We start from the raw sequence: 12,880 nt of genomic DNA on the forward strand, positions 1-12,880 counted from the left end.
AGCCCTACTGAGGCGATGAGTTGGATTCCTTCAGTTTTCTGTTGATGTCTCCCAACTTGATTTAAATAGTGTATTAGTGGTCTGTTAGAGGGACGGCCCAACAGATAATAGGTATTGCCTGAACCTGGGAGACAATGTCTTATTTGAAATGGAGTGTGATGGCGATGGTTTAAAATCCAAGATGGGACTCGTGTGTAAACATTCATTCATTTGGCTGTTGTTGTTGAAATGTTGACGGTTACAACACAATCCCACTACAATAGAATTTAGTCCAACTGTAATTAGTCAAAATGGGAAGTTAAACTTGGAGCTCATTAATTCCTAACAAATAGCTCTCTCTGGACTGCAAGCAATTTCAGGATTTTAGCTTTGTTGTTGTTGTTGTCTTAAACTACAGCATAAAAAAAGGGACGAAGCAACAAACATAAAAAGTACACAAACAAACGTAATACTTGCAATACTAAAACAGGACAGAAAATTCCTTTGAACACATAAATATCCATGTATTATTTAATCAAGTAGAGTATTATGGTACAAGCAACAACAGGTGTGTGTCTTCAGACCGGGGTCAGGACAGTCCAGTTTACTTAGCAGACCTCCTAGTCCTTTTGTCCCAGGAGAAGTTGGCTCCGTACGACTTCGCTCTGGGCTTCTTCTCCATCTTCTCTGTGATGTCGTAGCTCCAACCTGAGATAATAAACAGCTCAGATGAATGAAATGAAGCCACGGGGGCCAAGAACAGCTTGTGTATTCGTCTTGGATCAACTCCCATTCACAACTTGTTTTATTTTTTAAAGTGGGAGGCATAAACACGTGTCGTCAGAAAGCTGTGTATAGACAGAACCGCACTAATCTCTATCCTGCTATGATAAACAGAACACGTGTCCTTGAGTTAAGTGTTATCAGCGTCACCCTCAACCAACGACTAGCGGACGTCGGAAAGAGGGACCTTTGGGATTTAACAGTGTGTGATGATGTTTACCGTTTTTCTCTGCGAACGCGACAGCGTCATCCTTGGAGGTGAACGTAAGGTTCACGTTGGACATGGGGTCACCCCTGAGAGAACAAATAGAAAGCCATGTGATAACATAATCATTAAAAACTAGCTTGAACGTAACAACATTTCAGTCAGATTTTCAATTTTTATTTTTTTTTTAAATAAATAAATAAATAAATAAATAATAATAATAATAATAATAATAATGTAAAAAAAAATAAAAAAATAAAATCACATATCACCACCCAGTGATGTTTTTTGGGTTAGGGTTCTGACTGGAAACAGGTATTTAATATATGTCTGTATTGTCTTACGTGGAGGCCCATCCCATCAGAGGGTTTTCCCAGCGTTCCCTGGTGTCGAAGTCAATCTTCCACTTCTTGGTTCCGTGGGCTCCTGACTGCATGGCCGTGCGGGCCGGCACAAAGATGTGCACCTTGCGGGTCTTTATGTGTTCGTCGGGAATCCCGGTCAGAGTGGAGATGTCCTGAGGGTGAGAACCACAAACACACGCGTTAGTAAGGGGTGTAACGGTAAATCATATTCATGGAAACCTAATGAATACCTCAAAAATGCCTCAAGTAAATCTGAGCTGATAAAACAGTTTGTGCTATTCCCGTTAAAACAGTTTGTGCTATTCCCGTTAAAACAGTTTGTGCTATTCCCGTTAAAACAGTTTGTGCTATTCCCGTTAAAACAGTTTGTGCTATTCCCGTTAAAACAGTTTGTGCTATTCCCGTTAAAACAGTTTGTGCTATTCCCGTTAAAACAGTTTGTGCTATTCCCGTTAAAACAGTTTGTGCTATTCCCGTTAAAACAGTTTGTGCTATTCCCGTTAAAACAGTTTGTGCTATTCCCGTTAAAACAGTTTGTGCTATTCCCGTTAAAACAGTTTGTGCTATTCCCGTTAAAACAGTTTGTGCTATTCCCGTTAAAACAGTTTGTGCTATTCCCGTTAAAACAGTTTGTGCTATTCCCGTTAAAAGTTTGTGCTATTCCCGTTAAAACAGTTTGTGCTATTCCCGTTAAAACAGTTTGTGCTATTCCCGTTAAAACAGTTTGTGCTATTCCCGTTAAAACAGTTTGTGCTATTCCCGTTAAAACAGTTTGTGCTATTCCCGTTAAAACAGGAGCCTATGCGTACGTTGTAGTCAAAATTCAAAATGTTAAAAATTGTTGCATTTCAAAATGTCCTTTTATCAGGTGCAGCTGGGAACTAGTTCTATACGATGGAGAGTGGTGGGGTTGGATAAACCAGAATTGGGAACATTTAGCCTTCCCAACGGCAACGGACAGAGAGTTGTGGATAAAACATGATGGTCGCCACGCTCAACATTTACACCGATTCTGACCGAGACAAAGAAATTAACAACACAACATCATCTCTGGCCTGCATTCAAGCAGCCCTTTGGCAGCTGATTCTGACCGGGACAAAGAAATTACAAGAGATCGATAGGTAGGCCACGTTTACATTTTTAACAGTCATTGGTTTATAGCCGCAGATATTTCTTCCATTCTAGGTGGGTTTCAGCAACTCATGAAAAAGCCCTTGAGCAACGTTACAAAACGTCCCTACTGCGCCCATTTCAGCAACAACAAAGTAGTTTAGACAAGGGAGCACTTAGAGATGGTAATTTTCACATTTTCATGAAATTTTCATTCAATTTCTGGGAATAACGTTAAGTGAGGGATGTGAAACGTTTATAGCAACAGAGTGGAGAAGGGGCCATGTGTTTGGACAATGAAGACACTGCAGACCAGTACAGCCAATAAGCACCACAATTAGGCCTATATGCAAATAAGTCCTTTCCCTACCAGTACAGCCAATAAGCACCACAATTAGGCCTATATGCAAATAAGTCCTTTCCCTACCAGTACAGCCAATAAGCACCACAATTAGGCCTATATGCAAATAAGTCCTTTCCCTACCAGTACAGCCAATAAGCACCACAATTAGGCCTATATGCAAATAAGTCCTTTCCCTACCAGTACAGCCAATAAGCACCACAATTAGGCCTATATGCAAATAAGTCCTTTCCCTACCAGTACAGCCAATAAGCACCACAATTAGGCCTATATGCAAATAAGTCCTTTCCCTACCAGTACAGCCAATAAGCACCACAATTAGGCCTATATGCAAATAAGTCCTTTCCCTACCAGTACAGCCAATAAGCACCACAATTAGGCCTATATGCAAATAAGTCCTTTCCCTACCAGTACAGCCAATAAGCACCACAATTAGGCCTATATGCAAATAAGTCCTTTCCCTACCAGTACAGCCAATAAGCACCACAATTAGGCCTATATGCAAATAAGTCCTTTCCCTACCAGTACAGCCAATAAGCACCACAATTAGGCCTATATGCAAATAAGTCCTTTCCCTACCAGTACAGCCAATAAGCACCACAATTAGGCCTATATGCAAATAAGTTCTTTCCCTACCAGTACAGCCAATAAGCACCACAATTAGGCCTATATGCAAATAAGTCCTTTCCCTACCAGTACAGCCAATAAGCACCACAATTAGGCCTATATGCAAATAAGTCCTTTCCCTACCAGTACAGCCAATAAGCACCACAATTAGGCCTATATGCAAATAAGTCCTTTCCCTACCAGTACAGCCAATAAGCACCACAATTAGGCCTATATGCAAATAAGTCCTTTCCCTACCAGTACAGCCAATAAGCACCACAATTAGGCCTATATGCAAATAAGTCCTTTCCCTACACAGGCCCCAGACAACCTGTACAAATAGTTAAGGTGATCTATTTAATAGGCTATACCCTTCCATCATACACTATGAACTGGACTGTGTGTTTACAGGAAGTAGGACCTGTCATCATTCACTGTGAACTGGACTGTGTTTACAGGAAGTAGGACCTGTCATCATTCACTTTGAACTGGACTGTGTGTTTACAGGAAGTAGGGCCTGTCATCATTCACTGTGAACTGGACTGTGTTTACAGGAAGTAGGACCTGTCATCATTCACTTTGAACTGGACTGTGTGTTTACAGGAAGTAGGGCCTGTCATCATTCACTGTGAACTGGACTGTGTGTTTACAGGAAGTAGGGCCTGTCATCATTCACTTTGAACTGGACTGTGTGTTTACAGTCACTATGAACTGGACTGTGTGTTTACAGGAAGTAGGACCTGTCATCATTCACTGTGAACTGGACTGTGTTTACAGGAAGTAGGACCTGTCATCATTCACTTTGAACTGGACTGTGTGTTTACAGGAAGTAGGGCCTGTCATCATTCACTTTGAACTGGACTGTGTGTTTACAGTCACTATGAACTGGACTGTGTGTTTACAGGAAGTAGGACCTGTCATCATTCACTTTGAACTGGACTGTGTGTTTACAGGAAGTAGGGCCTGTCACCATTCACTTTGAACTGGACTGTGTGTTTACAGGAAGTAGGACCTGTCATCATTCACTGTGAACTGGACTGTGTGTTTACAGGAAGTAGGGCCTGTCATCATTCACTTTGAACTGGACTGTGTGTTTACAGTCACTATGAACTGGACTGTGTGTTTACAGGAAGTAGGACCTGTCATCATTCACTTTGAACTGGACTGTGTGTTTACAGGAGGTAGGACCTGTCATCATTCACTGTGAACTGGACTGTGTGTTTACAGGAAGTAGGGCCTGTCACCATTCACTTTGAACTGGACTGTGTGTTTACAGGCAGTAGGGCCTGCCATCATTCACTTTGAACTGGACTGTGTGTTTACAGGCAGTAGGGCCTGCCATCATTCACTTTGAACTGGACTGTGTGTTTACAGGCAGTAGGGCCTGCCATCATTCACTTTGAACTGGACTGTGTGTTTACAGGAAGTAGGGCCTGCCATCATTCACTATGAACTGGACTGTGTGTTTACAGGAAGTAGGTCCTGCCATCATTCACATTGAAAGGAAGTAGCAACAGCGTGACTTTAGATCATTAGAACACATTCACCTAAATGGATTTCTGTAAATATGTAAAACACCAAGGGAGTCCTGTTACATTTGGGAACGTTTACAGTCCTACTGATCAAAACACCATGAAAAAGGTGGTCTCTCTCTCTGTTATGCACATCAACAAGATCAACAAATAATGTTAGCCAGAGCAAGATAACCTAACGAGGGTACATCAGATAAACCCTCTCCAACTCTTTCAATCTGTACATATTAGTAAAGACTAGATGACATTGAGAATAGTCTGAGGGGTGTGCAGCTTGAGGCAAAGCACAGGGCACAGGGGACAGGGCACAGGGGACAGGGCACAGGGGACAGGGCACAGGGGAAAGGGCACAAGGGCACAGGGGACAGGGCACAGGGGACAGGGCACAGGGGACAGGGCACAGGGGACAGGGGACAAGGGAAAGGGCACAAGGGAAAGGGCACAAGGGAAAGGGCACAAGGGACAAGCCCCCCCCCGACTTTCACAAATGCAGCCAAGATAGGTTTTGATTTAAGACATTAAAAAGGTTTGCATCATTCACAACTGCACTTGTTAACTGGTAAATTCCCATCTCCCACATGGTCAGAGACGTAGCAGAGTGGAAACTGGAGAGGCCCAACATAACAATCCTGTCACACCAGACGATGGCCAAGAACACTGTGAATGACGTCACAACAGACGATGGCCAAGAACACTGCGAATGACGTCACAACAGACGATGGCCAAGAACACTGCGAATGACGTCACAACAGACGATGGCCAAGAACACTGCGAATGACGTCACACCAGACGATGGCCAAGAACACTGTGAATGACGTCACACCAGACGATGGCCAAGAACACTGTGAATGACGTCACACCAGACGATGGCCAAGAACACTGCGAATGACGTCACAACAGACGATGGCCAAGAACACTGCGAATGACGTCACAACAGACGATGGCCAAGAACACTGCGAATGACGTCACAACAGACGATGGCCAAGAACACTGCGAATGACGTCACAACAGACGATGGCCAAGAACACTGCGAATGACGTCACAACAGACGATGGCCAAGAACACTGCGAATGACGTCACAACAGACGATGGCCAAGAACACTGAGAATGACGTCACAACAGACGACGGCCAAGAACACTGTGAACGACGTCACAACAGACGATGGCCAAGAACACTGTGAACGACGTCACAACAGACGATGGCCAAGAACACTGCGAATGACGTCACAACAGACGATGGCCAAGAACACTGCGAATGACGTCACAACAGACGATGGCCAAGAACACTGCGAATGACGTCACAACAGACGATGGCCAAGAACACTGCGAATGACGTCACAACAGACGATGGCCAAGAACACTGCGAATGACGTCACAACAGACGATGGCCAAGAACACTGCGAATGACGTCACAACAGACGATGGCCAAGAACACTGCGAATGACGAGTCATTTTCCCGGTGTACCGAAACCTAACAGTGGCCCTAAAAACCACAATACGTACCGAAGATTGGATTTGGTGATCTGTTACACCCCTACGCATTAGGGTTGTATTCATTAGTGAAAACCGTATCAAAAATGTTTAGCAAGAGAAAAACCGAACGTAGTCCCTCCTGGTTTCCCTCCTGGTTTCAAGTTGCTTTTTGGTGCCTAATTAATAAGGCCTAGAATTATTTGGATATACAAGATCTGTGTGGTTGGGATAATTAAAATGTAGGCCTACATCGTAAATAATGTAAATGGATGACTGACTATCACTTATTTTAGTGGTTATAAACATTTCAAAAATGTTACCTTAATGCCGTTTTCAAAAACTTTGACCAACACTTGACTTTATGACCGACTAGTTTGTGACAACTGAAAACGAATGTGGATGTAAAAAATATATTTTTTTAAATCAAGAGATGTATTCCTATTTGTTTCCATATTACAGAGTCCATGACATGCACATTTTATAACAATATTCAACTAATTTAGCAGCTTAATTTCCCCTTGTGTGTTTTTCTCCCCCTTTCCCAGACGGTGATTTAAAGAGCTGGCCCCTTGGCTGCTAACTGCCGGCCGTCAGGATCCTGCCTGGGGAGTTCCTTTGAACATATTCTGTCAAGTGGACCCATAACCAGCCAACCTTTTTTTATGGGAGTAAAAAACGTATAAAAAAAAAAAAATAATGTAATGAGGAGGCCTGATGGAAACAGAAAACTTCTCAAGTCAACTTTCCAAATGTCGACAAAACAAAAATACTCTCGACAAGGTGGGATCGTTTGGTTTCTGTAAAAAAAAATGTATATATATATATATATATATATATATATATAGCAATAATAAATATTGATTATAATAACCATTATATCGAAGTTAACTTCGGAGTCACATGAAAATGTTCTGCGGTCCTCCCTCCACGACTCATGAAACCATGCAGTTTATGAGGCTACAGATTAAATAAGTTACGAACTTCAGGGTGGTGGAAGTGCAATGTGGATGAGCTCGATTCTCCTTTTCCAATAAATATTGACTGTTTTTATTCGGGTGACATGATCAATGTCATTTGACAAATACAATGTTGCTGTCCTGTCTATGATAATCTCATCATTAAGTAGGCTATACTCGCATTGCATCTGAAAACGGTTGGCCAGAGCGCAAGTGCCAATACAACAGAACAAAACATTAAGAACACCTTCCTAATATTGAGCTTCACCCTCAGAACAGAATCAATTCGTCGGGGACATGGACTCTACAAGGTGTTGAAAGCGTTCCACAGGGATGCTGGCCCATGTGGACTCTACAAGGTGTTGAAAGCGTTCCACAGGGATGCTGGCCCATGTGGACTCTACAAGGTGTTGAAAGCGTTCCACAGGGATGCTGGCCCATGTTGACTCTACAAGGTGTTGAAAGCGTTCCACAGGGATGCTGGCCCATGTTGACTCTACAAGGTGTTGAAAGCGTTCCACAGGGATGCTGGCCCATGTGGACTCTACAAGGTGTTGAAAGCGTTCCACAGGGATGCTGGCCCATGTGGACTCTACAAGGTGTTGAAAGCGTTCCACAGGGATGCTGGCCCATGTTGACTCTACAAGGTGTTGAAAGCGTTCCACAGGGATGCTGGCCCATGTTGACTCTACAAGGTGTTGAAAGCGTTCCACAGGGATGCTGGCCCATGTGGACTCTACAAGGTGTTGAAAGCGTTCCACAGGGATGCTGGCCCATGTGGACTCTACAAGGTGTTGAAAGCGTTCCACAGGGATGCTGGCCCATGTTGACTCTACAAGGTGTTGAAAGCGTTCCACAGGGATGCTGGCCCATGTTGACTCTACAAGGTGTTGAAAGCGTTCCACAGGGATGCTGGCCCATGTGGACTCCAATGCTTTCCCACAGTTGTGTCTAGTTGGCTGGATGTCCTTTGGGTGGTGGAGCATTCTTGATACACACAGGAAACTGTTGAGTGTGAACAACCCAGCAGCGTTGCAGTTCTTGACACAAACTGGTGCGCGTGGCACCTACTACCATACCCTGTTCAAAGGGACTTAAATCTGCTGTCTTGCCTATTCACCCTCTGAATGGCAATCACACACAATCCATGTCTCAAAGCTTAAAAATACCTTCTTCAACCGGTCTCCTCCCCTTCATCTACACTGATTGAAGTGGATTTAACAAGTGACATCAATAAGGATCATAGTTTTCACCTGGATTCACCTGGTCAGTGTCATGGAAAGAAAAGGTGTATTTAATGTTTTCTACACTCTGTGTATAACAAACATTTCTGTGACAAAACCATCGGTAGAGTTGAAAATGCAATGGAAACCCAATTAACTTTAAAATGTTTTATTTGGTACATGGGAATTTAACCGCAAAAGGTATTTTTATGTGATTTACATAAAAACACAGCTTTTTATGAACAAGTCAATTTGATGGAAACACGTCTCTGGTGGGAAAATGCACATATTGTTTATATGCCGATGTTAGAATATATCTGCATGAAAATCTGTTGCCAATTGGATGGAAACCTAGCTACTGAAACCTAGCTACTGAAACCTAGCTACTGAAACCTAGCTATTGGTGGAGATTGAATGGGTCACTGCAGTTCCTTACCGATAAACATGAACGTGTTTAAGTAATGAGAGATGGGAGGGAGGGATGGGGGGGGGGGGGCAAAAGAGAGATGGGGGGGCAAAAGAGAGATGGGGGGGGCAAAAGAGAGATGGGGGGGGGCAAAAGAGAGATGGGGGGGGCAAAAGAGAGATGGGGGGGCAAAAGAGAGGGGGGGCAAAAGAGAGATGGGGGGCAAAAGAGAGAGGGGGGGCAAAAGAGAGAGGGGGGGCAAAAGAGAGATGGGGGGCAAAAGAGAGATGGGGGGCAAAAGAGAGATGGGGGGCAAAAGAGAGATGGGGGGGCAAAAGAGAGAGGGGGGGCAAAAGAGAGATGGGGGGGCAAAAGAGAGATGGGGGGGGCAAAAGAGAGATGGGGGGCAAAAGAGAGATGGGGGGGCAAAAGAGAGATGGGGGGCAAAAGAGAGATGGGGGGCAAAAGAGAGATGGGGGGGCAAAAGAGAGATGGGGGGGCAAAAGAGAGATGGGGGGGCAAAAGAGAGATGGGGGGGCAAAAGAGAGATGGGGGGCAAAAGAGAGAGGGGGGCAAAAGAGAGATGGGGGGCAAAAGAGAGATGGGGGGGCAAAAGAGAGATGGGGGGGCAAAAGAGAGATGGGGGGCAAAAGAGAGATGGGGGGGGCAAAAGAGAGATGGGGGGGGCAAAAGAGAGATGGCCCCCCATCTCTCTTTTGCCCCCCCATCTCTCTTTTGCCCCCCCTCTCAACAATGGACTAATGAAACAAATGTCATAAAATAGTTTGCAATTTTTTTTTACATGGGGGAGGGGGACCAGTAACTTTATGACCAAACTTCATCAATGACGAAGTAACAGTCATTTTTCATTCTTTGATCTGGTTTAATCCAAATATCATCACATTTCCTGAAAAAAAACAAACATGATTTTGACTATTCATGACATTTAATAAAGGTTGATGTTTTGAAGTAATGGGTATTCATTAAAATTATATATTTTTTCGTATTCTTTGGTCGGCAGAGTTCCCCCCCCCCCCCCCACCACTCAACTCTTATGGTTGTTCGCGACGTCAGACACCTCAATTAGTGGGTCACAAAGCAAAACGTTTTGAGGACCTGCGGACTAGGATACTCCCTCCGGGAGACAAGAGTTAAACTGTGTGACTGGATGAGTCCTTCCTATATTTTCCATTGGGAGATTAGGCTAGGTGAGCAAGCCGAATAAACACTTTAGTCTTGGCTGCAGACTGGAAATAACTATTTCAGTAAAGTGTGTTTTAAAGTTAAACTACTTGTGAAAAATGAATCACTTTGTGCAACAAAATAAAAGATTTTTAAAAAATAACTGGCATCCGTCATATATTTCAGACCTGAACAGCATGAAGCCCAAATATGTCACTATTAAAAACAGACTTGAACTCTTGTTGAGACTTTGATTCCTCAAAACTCTGAAATGCTTGGCAACAAATGTTATGTTAGAATTATGATCCTATCAGGAACACAGCCAATGGCTCCCAGCATGGCTCAAGTTACGAAAACAACCATTTCTTATTTCAACAAGAAATAGTACCTCCCTCCCTGTTTCAATCAGTTTTCAGATAATGTTTATTTATGTTCATTTGAAAATGGAACATAATACCCCAGAGGTGAACAAACTTAGCAAAAATCTGCAAATAGCAGTTGCATGTTGCTTAGCTCAAAAATGAATCAAATAAATCCAAATTCAAATAGATAACTTAGCCTAGTCAATAAACCTTGACCTAAGTGGAACACAAAGACCTTGAGCACCACTAGCCTGGTCCCTGGTGGTGCAGGAGGAAAAAAAAGGAAGGAAAGCCCAACCTTTGGCTATATAATATATGCATATTCCTGGTTCAACTGAAGCCCATTCAGAGCCCTATAGAGAACCTGGTCCAATTCTTCTGGGAATTAGCGAACAAGCGATGGGGAAGTCGGCTACAAAACCCAGACCAACCTCCCAGCCACAGCCACCCAGGACTGGAGGGCTTTCCCCTTTCAATACATGGATTTCACACATTTTGATGGCCATTACAACTTCAAAAGAATGACATTTTCATCATTGTCTGTCATCTGCCAGTTGATTTGTATAAAAGGCGGTCTTTTGGCACGAACTCCACACAAAAGCCAGCAGCAGAGCTATGCTAACTGGCCCGCCCGCCCGCACAGGGCCAACTGGCCCGCCCGCCCGCACAGGGCCAACTGGCCCGCCCGCACAGGGCCAAAGCCAAAGACTATCAATGATATTGACAAGATATTCAAGTAACCGCTCTAACAACAGAGTACATGTCCTCAAGGATCGAAGGCAGGTGAGATCAGGTTGGACCATTCTAATGTGGACACAATGAACAACTGGTACAACTAAGGACAAACACACACACACACACACACACACACACACACACACACACATATATACATACACAAACACACAAATCTTTGAAAAAAACTGTACATATAGTTGAGTGAAGACGGATCAATTACAGGGCGACTCCTAAAATGGTACACTACACTCTTTATAGTGCACTACTTTTGACCAGGGATAAAGGGGAATAGGGTGCCATTTTGGACACAACCTTAGGCTGTGGTTGGACAGGGACACTGGGTGGTTGTTCTGTGGTCTCTTTGTGGTCAAAGTGGAGAAAGGAAAGAGCCCTGGTCCACATGGTGTTCATATTTAAAAAGTTGAGTGGAGACATCAATTACAACTGTGGTTGGACCAGGGGGGGTGTATTCATTACGGAAAACTTGTTCTATTATTTTACCAAACAGAAGGAAACAGGGAGGAACTTCAGTTTGGAGAAAATGGTTTGTAGCCAAAAAGATTACACTCCAGGACACTGACAGCGGTTGTTCTATGGTCTTGTTGTGGCCCAAGAGGATGAGAGCGGAATGAGTAGTGCTCCTGGTCCATCCGACGAGCGCCAGTGGGTCAGAAGTTTACATACACTAAGTTGACTGTGCCTTTAAATCGCTTGGAAAATTCCTTCTGATAGGCTAATAGACATAATTTGAGTCAATTGGAGGTGTACCTGTGGATGTATTTCAAGGCCTGCCTTCAAACTCAGTGCCTCTTTGCTTGACATCATGGGAAAATCAAAAGATATCAGCCAAGACCTCAGAAAAAAAGTCAGTTCATCCTTGGGAGCAATTTACAAACGCCTGAAGGTATCACGTTCATCTGTACAAACAATAGTATGCGAGTATAAACACCATGGGACTACGCAGCCTCCATACCGCTAAGGAAGAAGACGCGTTCTGTCTCCTAGAGATGAACGTACTTTGGTGCGAAAAGTGCAAATCAATCCCAGAACTGCAGCAAAGGACCTTGTGAAGATGCTGGAGGAAATAGGTACAAAATAATCTATATCCACAGTAAAACGAGTCCTATATCGACATAACTTGAAAAGGACGCTCAGCAAGGAAGAAGCCACTGCTCCAAAACCGCCATAAAAAAGCCAGACTATGGTATGCAACTGCACATGGTGACAAAGATGGTACTTTTTGGTGAAATGTCCTCTGGTCTGATGAAACAAAAATAGAACTGTTTGGCCATAACGAACATAGTTATGTTTGGAGGAAAAAAGAGTTATGCTTGCAAGCCAAAGAACACCATCCCAACCATGAAGCACGGCAGTGGCAGCATCATGTTGTGGGGGTGCTTTGCTGCAGGAGGGACTGGTGCACTTCACAAAATAGATGGCATCATGAGGCAGGAAAATTCTGTGGATTTATTGAAGCAACATCTCAAGACACCGGTCAGGAAGTTAAAGCTTGGTCGCAAATGGGTCTTCCATCAAGAAATCAAATTTATTTATAAAGCCCTTCTTACATCAGCTGATATCTCAAAGTGCTGTACAGAA

General features: G+C 43.6%; 1 protein-coding gene across 1 annotated transcript in view; it reads right to left on the reverse strand.

The window, feature by feature from the left end:
• Positions 1-482: 482 nt before the first annotated feature.
• ndufs4 (NADH:ubiquinone oxidoreductase subunit S4) overlaps positions 483-12,880 on the reverse strand; it is a 45,789-nt gene continuing 33,391 nt past the window's right edge. Inside the window, exons 3-5 of the mRNA XM_021622252.2 lie at positions 1,312-1,484; positions 983-1,056; positions 483-687 (exon numbers count right to left, since the gene is read on the reverse strand). Coding sequence (XP_021477927.1) covers positions 584-687; positions 983-1,056; positions 1,312-1,484 — 351 coding nt within the window. The 3' untranslated portion in view covers positions 483-583. The remainder of the gene's footprint in view (positions 688-982; positions 1,057-1,311; positions 1,485-12,880) is intronic.

This window comes from Oncorhynchus mykiss, chromosome 11, assembly GCF_013265735.2.
Source record: "Oncorhynchus mykiss isolate Arlee chromosome 11, USDA_OmykA_1.1, whole genome shotgun sequence".
Taxonomy (NCBI): domain Eukaryota; kingdom Metazoa; phylum Chordata; class Actinopteri; order Salmoniformes; family Salmonidae; genus Oncorhynchus; species Oncorhynchus mykiss.